The following is a 7,909-nucleotide window of genomic DNA, read 5'->3' on the forward strand; positions in this document are numbered from 1 at the left end:
ACTACAAATGACAACAATGATCTCCCACATTTGCCTTGGTGAAGGTTTTATTTCGTGGAATCCACTGCAATTTACAGTAATGCTTCGTTTCCCGCCATTGTGATTTTTTCGTAATTCCTGCAATACTTAGCAACATTGTTCACTTTTGGCGTCATTCTTGGCGATAATTGGCGATATCCAGTATTTCCCGTATTTGGAAACCTAATTTCCCGTATTTCTCTTGAGAAAATATGTTCAGGCTACCTTTGGCATAATTTTTGGTGAGTTTCTGTATTTTCCCGTATTTTGGATCCTAAATGGTCATTCTATGTTTGTCAGTGTAAGTGCACTTAGATTTGTTTCGATAAAATATGGTCACGATAATCATAAAGTATGTTTCTTTCTTATTACTTTGCATGCTAAGGCAGTATATGGTTCTCGGCGAATGGCAACAACTGTACATTGTTTACCTTACGTGCAATTGGCGGTAATATTGGTGAAATTTAAATTTTTAACGTTGCGCGAGTCTTGATTATTTAATGATTACTAACTGCTATGGTTTCATTCCGTTTCAAAAATTGAATGAGGAGAGATGAGTTACTACACGAGAAGAGAACTATGCGCTCCTGAGGAGGACTATTTCTCTATCGATGATATCTTGGCCACCAATGAAAGAGTGCCGTGTCGATTTGAGATGCTTGCCCATAAGCTAGGTAACATTAAAAAATTTCCATATCTTTTTATTGTAGAGACCCACACCGGTACAGATGCAGTATAATCCGGATCGCTAAGGAGGCCATGAGTTTCCAAGGCTGGCATAATGGTACTAGGTTTCGAGTCTGGACACCCAGATGGACTTATGCCCTGATTGGTTTATTATTTCAAAGAGAGTCCAGATTTTGTAGGTATTTATATACTGGAATTATTTATTTATAATGTTATTGTCGGTTTCCGCTTTTATGTTTACTGTGCTGGTAATTTTTTGTTCTGGCGTAGGGCTTTTTTTTTTTTTTTATTGATCTGTCCAGGGAATTTGTTAGGGTTATTAGACATCCATGCCCAAACTGGGATTCGAACCCGGACCTGCACAGTGAGAAGCTATCTCCCTAACCATTCGACTGTCAGGTGGCAGTTGAGTGGCGACTTTTCGTCGGGCTGTCTGGCCTGTGATGCCGGAAAAAAAAGTCGCCAAGGGGATCTGGCTTATGCTGCATCTGTTCCTCTTAAGCTGCAAATGGAGCGAAGGCGGGCATCTTCAGCTGCAAATGAAGCGAAGGCGGGCATCTTCAGCTGCAAATGAAGCGAAGGCGGGCATCTTCAGCTGCAAATGAAGCGAAGGCGGGCATCTTCAGCTGCAAATGAAGCGAAGGCGGGCATCTTCAGCTGCAAATGAAGCGAAGGCAGCCATATCCAGCTTTGAATGAAGCGAAGACAGCCATATCCAGCTTTGAATGAAGCAAGGCGGATATCTTCAACTGCAAAGGAAGCGAAGGCAGGCCGATCCAGAGCAATGTGTTGGAGAAGCAACTTATTGTGCAGGTGCATTGAATCATCTCATATTTTATGGGACAGAAACATTTATTTTACGACTGCTCCTCGGTTCTTGGGAGGAGTAATCGTTCTTTCCCCCTCCCCCGGATATGCTGCTCATAAGCAGAGATATACTTGGAAACGATGATGTCAATTCATATATACATTAGAAACAGATGCAGTATAAGCCAGATCCCCTTGGCGACTTTTTTTCGGCGTTAAACGGGTCAGACAGCCCAACGAAAAGTCGCCACTCAACTGCCACCTGGCAGTCGAGTGGTTAGGGAGATAGCTTTTCACTGTGCAGGTCTGGGTTCGAATCCCGGTTCGGGCATGGATGTCTAATAACTCTGACAAATTACTTGGACAGATCGTAAAGATCTCTTGGGAATATGTGATGATCACATGTATAAAAAAAAAAAAGGCCTATGCCAGAACAAAAAATTACCTGCATAGAAAACATAAAAGCAGAAACCGACAATAATATTATAAATAATGGTATAAATAAATAATTCCATTATATAAATACCTACAAAATCTGGACTCTTTGAAATAATGAACCAATCGGGGCATAAGTGTATCTGGGTATCCAGACTCGCAACCTGGCACCATTATGCCAGCCTTGGTAACTCATGGCCTCCTTAGCGATCTGGATTATACTGCATCTGTACCACTGAGGATATCTGCCTTGACTCCATTTGTAGCTGAAGATGCCCTGCCTCTGCTCCATTTACAGCTGAAGATGTCTGCCTTGTTTCACTCAGGTGCCGATCCAGTGGGGGGGAGGAGGGGGCAATTGCTCCTTTTAAGAGCTGATAATATGGGAAATTTGTCCAGTAAAATATGGAGCGATTCAAAGAACTTAGACAATTTGCCTCTCCTGACACATCGCCTTTGATCTGTGCCTAGGCATATTTTAACCGTAGGCATATAAGGGAACCCATACATTTTGTAGAACATTAATTACCAGAACTATTTGCTACTTGTTTTATTATTTCTTTCAAAACCCTTAGTATAGATGTCTCTGAGTGACTTAGTCGGAGCACCCATGAAATAGGCCTAGTGGGTACAATCTTGATTTGGCAATAATTTAACCCATATATCGCCATTATAGACAACATATAAAACTTATTACACCAACAATTTTCACTTGCAGTTCTTATTTGAATATTAAAATGTTATGTTTCGAACACCCTTTATCAGTGGTTCCCAAACTTCACTCATTTTAAAAGTCTCTTTGCAGAGAGTAGGTAGATCTTGAACCAGGGCCATCTTAAGAGCATCGCGGGAACCCCCAAGCCAGGGATTTTTCTGAGGCTCTGCCAGGAAAATTCACATGCTTACTCTCGAAAATTTCAACCAGATCTAATTTATGTGAGGGGCCTCCTCTTCTCTTGAGGCCCCGGGCCATGCCTGGGTGAGCCCATGTGTTAAGACAGCACTGCCTTCAACATAATGCTTTCATGACATAAAAAATCGAAGCATTTACTACATCTTTGTTTTAAAATGTGGGAGACTGATGGCAAGCACCAGGAAGAACCCTTTATTCGTGAATGTGTGGTTTACAAATTGCATATATCTTTGTTTTAGGTTTCTTGGATCCGTCATCAGAGAGCAGTGATATCAAAGCTGGTACGAAACTTGAGCTCCCGCTCTGGATCACTCAGAGCTTATACAGTCGTCGCATTGTAACTGCAGATTTGCCGAAAGTATATAGAGAAGGATACAGAGAAATACTGAGTGCTGATCCAGATGTTGTTGATCTCCATAAGATGGGTCCTTATTTTTATCACTTTGGACTGTATCTACTGAAATTCCAGCACCAAGATTCAGAAGATGTCGTCAAAATGTTGAACGAGGTATAACTTAGTTGTTTTTTTTCTTGACAACTTCCATTAAATGACATTTTTTACTTCCTTCTTTCTACTAATTTTTTGTACATCCAATATGATACTCACATAATGCAAAAATTCAGGCATCTGTTGCTTTCCACTTCAAAATATGAAAGTGACATCAGCACAACTAGAACAAACAGTTATACATTACGTTAGGGACACTAATAGATGAGAAAACCCCTCTTCACATCTCCAAGAGGAGATTTCAAAGCATTTCCCCAAAGGATGGATGCATCCGAAAGTCCAACGAACATTAAATTTGGAAGAGATACATGAACAGAAAAAGAGCAAGGTGACAAATTTTGCTTAGCATCAACAAAAACATAAATAAAATAATCGTCTATGTAATAAAAAAATAAGTAAAATAATCATACGTTAGAGACACGCACAAACTTCTAGCACACACATTCTGGCATGTATCAATTCATTAGAAATTCCCCCAGAGGAATGTTTATCAGGTGCCCCAAAGCAAAATATAGGGCCTACCTAAATTTGTGACATGCATCGTGGAACAATCAGTGCTGCTGCAGAACAATCTTCAGAATAATTTCAAGACAAGAAAGAAAAATAACTCTTCTGTGTAGAAAACATTATTTCACTGCAGAACATTTTTTGATCAGCTGAGAACTCGTTGTAGAACAATTAAAAATTTTCTGCTGTGGGGTTAGGTGCATATACAGTTAAGTAGTGATAGTCTAAATTCAAAACAGCCAACCCTTATTACAGTGAACCTTACTTATAATGAACAAGTTTTTTTGGTCCTGTCCCATAGGATATATCTTATTAGATTGGTATAGGTAAGTTAGCTAACCAAATTTTTTGCCTTGAAGTCTATTATACCAGAGTTTGACTGAATATTAGCAGGGCTCCACTTGTCCAATTTTTATCCCTTTTCCTACTTTTTTGGTAAAATGTCCTACTTTCAAGTTTTTGTCCTATTTTTTTTACCAAATCTTGTCAATAAAATTTGTATAACTTTTTTTTAAGTCAAAAGGGAATCTTAGAAATACGGTCAGTTCCAGTTTTAACGAAAACTTTTCTAATCCCCAGGTAAGTTTACATGGAAACAATGTAAAAATTTGGAATTCCTTTACAAAAAAAATTTTGTAATTACAAAGTAATTTCTCCGGTCTCTTGGAGTTGCATACAAATATAGTAGATTGCAATTTAAGATTGTGCCAAAGTGGAAACCGTATCATTTTTCAGGTTATTTAAGGAATGTATGTGGACCGTTTGGTTTATTAATTTTTCTTTTGCTTAGTTTGAGGGTTTAATAAGTAGAGTTAGTCATTAAAAACTTCTGTCTGGGTGGAAAAAATAATTTTGTATTTACTACTCTTCATGGTCTTCATCGAATATTCATGACACACTTACTAACATTCATAATTTAAAATTATGGTGCACATTTTGTGTATAGGTGAAACAACTGTTTGCATAACAAAGCAGTTGGATACATAGACGTATTTCAGGTTTTGTGACTCTGATGCTGCCCAATAGCATTCAATTGTCTTCTGTATTTTTAGGACATTCAGAGGCCTAAAAAATGTTTAAAAAGCTCTGCAAAGAGCTAGAAAATGAAATTTGTTTCATTTGTTAAAAATAATTTTTGCTGGCACTGAACAGTAAAATTTAAAAAAAAATTCCGTCAAAAAAGATGGACAGCACATTATTTACATTGGAATTTGTAATTTACGCATTTTGTACTGTGTTTTTGAAAGTCATCTCGAAGGAGTTTCATTCTTAAAAAACTTGCATGTCTTCATAATTTGCTGTGCATCCAGGAAAAGAGTTGACAGACTCTGGATGATTTAATAAAAAATTAAATCGCTTTTTAAAGCTGCATAAATAATTTTATTTCATTAAAACAAGATTTTTTCATATCTGAAATAAATTGATTTAAATCAGTGATATATTTTTTTAAATCTGTTGATTTATAAATCACTACAACCGTTTTTGTAAGACAGGTATATTTGGAAAAGAATCAAACTAAAGCACAGCTTGCAGCAAAAGCAATTCATAACTAAACTAGCGTGTATCTTTTTCTTTGGAAAAGTATTCATATGAAATTTTATATACTCTTTGTTTGTAGACTTTTCGCCAACGTTTTCGAAGACTGATGGACATTTCACAGAATTCTCTGGACGAAGATGTGTCATCACTAACGGCACGTTTAGATCAGACTGAACTGGTTCTATTCAATGTGGGACAAAGAAGTCTTCATGATTTGAAGATATGGCATGAAAGGAAGGTTCAAAAAATTGAAACTGCTAATTTAGTTGTGAACCATAAGAAACGTCGCCGGACTGTGTTGGCGGACAGTCAGAGTCAGCCAGATCCTTCCTCTCGATTTGGATACTGAAACATCTTTGTGTATAATAACCTTAAATATCAATTTTTATAGATATATTTTTTTTTTACGTATTCTCATTCCGTAAAGCTTGTTTTTATTGGAAGTGACTTTGCAATTATAAAATATATGTATGTATATAACAGAATTATATATAGGAAGGATAAATCCAACTTAAAATTTATACTGAGAACTTGACATTTCATAACCACTGATACAGTCTCATTGCATGTGCATCAACTGTAAATATTATGAGCTGAGAGTGTATGGAGCTGCTACAGTATGATCTGTAATGAAAAGACTTTTGAATCGATTTTTATTGCTCTTATGTAATATTCAGGAGACAAATATTTTTACGATCAAGTCTTATTTTAGTTGATTTGTGCTGCGTCAAAAATAAATGCGAATTAAATAATCCGAGCAAAAATTCCCCGGACAGGTCATACAGATCTGTTGGGAATACGTGAGGATCATGATAAATACTACTCCACAACAGGCAAAATGCCCAATGAGGTGGCTGAGGGAAAGCCATCCATAACAAATATGGAAGTCATATATTTCTAAAATACAGCAACCCCCAATTAAAAATGCAATTATTAAAACTAAAAATTATGTATACATGTTAAAATATGCAATGCCATAAAAAAATATTTATGGTGGTCTTATTCTAAGTATGGGTAGCTTCTCGATTTACCCCAATGTGTATCATATTTCTTTTTAAACATGTCAATTGTGTTAGAATTCATAAAAAAAAAACAATATTTGCTAGAAATGTTTCAATATTTGACTATGAACATGACACATGTGAGGAAAAAAATTAATTTGGCACATGAAAGCTCCAGATTTTTTGAACAATTCAAAGCTAATGGCTTTGTCTTCGAAATAATTTGGTTTTTTTATACAGGGTGCCTACCATCATCGAAAAGTAACAAAGCCCCAAAAAAATCACACAAAATGAGGAAAAAGGTCACGGAAGTTTAGAAATGAAAAAAAACATAAGAAAGGTGGTCACAGATTCTTTTACGAAATGATTTTTGGATTTTCCTGGCAAGTTGCTGAGCTCGATTTTATCCCCGAAAATCATGGCTTTTTATTGGGTTTTCCATCGCGAGAGCCTGGTAGGTTCATGTAGTCATGGGACAGATGGCAGCACCAGCAAGAACATGAAATAATCGTAACTCTGACAAAATAAAAGCCACTCAGCAGAGGAATGTGTATGAGGTGCAGATATGGTTAAGTAGTAGTGGTGTTCAGCTAAAATTAATTGCCAATGCCACTAAATAACGAGTTAGATCTTTAATGGCGCGCACCAGTGTAAGTTGACCAAGTGGCAGGGGCGGTGTAAATTTTATTTATTAAAAATACCAACTTCGTTCTTCAAAAACCCTTTTCATATTTGTCAAAACTAATAACTTACGCCATCCTGCTCCAATAGCGTATTTTCGTATTTTTCTGCGCCAAATAGCTAATTTTGTTTCAGTATGCCCGGAATTTCGGAAAGGACGAAAAAAAATTTTTGCTCCTGCTAGCTACGAAACGATTCTTTCCGAGAAGAGCGTGTTTTATTCCACTATACCTTAAATTATCGGGCTTTCCATCGTGAAACCCCGATATTGTCCGTGATCGTCGAACTGAAGATGGTTTGCAATGTCTTTCAGCGTCAAAGTGCAAATTCGAGTGTTTCCGTTTAAAAAAAAAAGTCGCAACTGGAAGCAGCAGAAATTACTGTAGTCGATCGTCATTGTGTTAAATCCCGATGTGTCGTGAAAAAAAATTTCATTCCGGGAGTGAAAAGCGCATGTCCGCCGAATTACGAATGTTAAATTAGAAACTTTGGCGAATAACGAGCGTTAAATCGTCAATATCGCCAAATAACGAGTGTCAGATCGCCAATTCCGCCAAATAACGAGTGTCGGATCGCCAATCTCGCCAGATAATGACTGCTGAATCATCAAACATAGTGTTGATTCTTCCGAAATTCTCTCACATTTTCCAACAAAATCTTTCCAAGTATAAAAAAATTGGAAACTTATAAAAATATTTTAGCTCATTTGAAGTGCTGCTGTTCCAGGCAGCAAATAGTGCCCTCAGTAAGCAAATAGACGGGTGCAAAAAATTTTATGACAGCCGCTCTCTCAAACAAGGTGTTAAAAGCCTA

General features: G+C 37.1%; 1 protein-coding gene across 1 annotated transcript; it reads left to right on the forward strand.

The window, feature by feature from the left end:
- The first annotated feature begins 410 nt into the window (after nucleotides 1–410).
- Psf3 (DNA replication complex GINS protein Psf3) lies at nucleotides 411–6,518 on the forward strand. The gene is made up of 3 exons (XM_089251208.1): nucleotides 411–692; nucleotides 3,100–3,368; nucleotides 5,494–6,518. Exons 1-3 carry the CDS (start codon nucleotides 572–574, stop codon nucleotides 5,761–5,763), a joined length of 660 nt encoding a protein of 219 aa, XP_089107334.1. The 5' UTR covers nucleotides 411–571; the 3' UTR covers nucleotides 5,764–6,518.
- Nucleotides 6,519–7,909: the final 1,391 nt, after the last annotated feature.

This window comes from Pholcus phalangioides, unplaced genomic scaffold (genome assembly GCF_987345545.1).
Source record: "Pholcus phalangioides strain wild (caught in Gottingen) unplaced genomic scaffold, Ppha-v1.0 ptg000024l_1, whole genome shotgun sequence".
Taxonomy (NCBI): Eukaryota; Metazoa; Arthropoda; class Arachnida; order Araneae; family Pholcidae; genus Pholcus; species Pholcus phalangioides.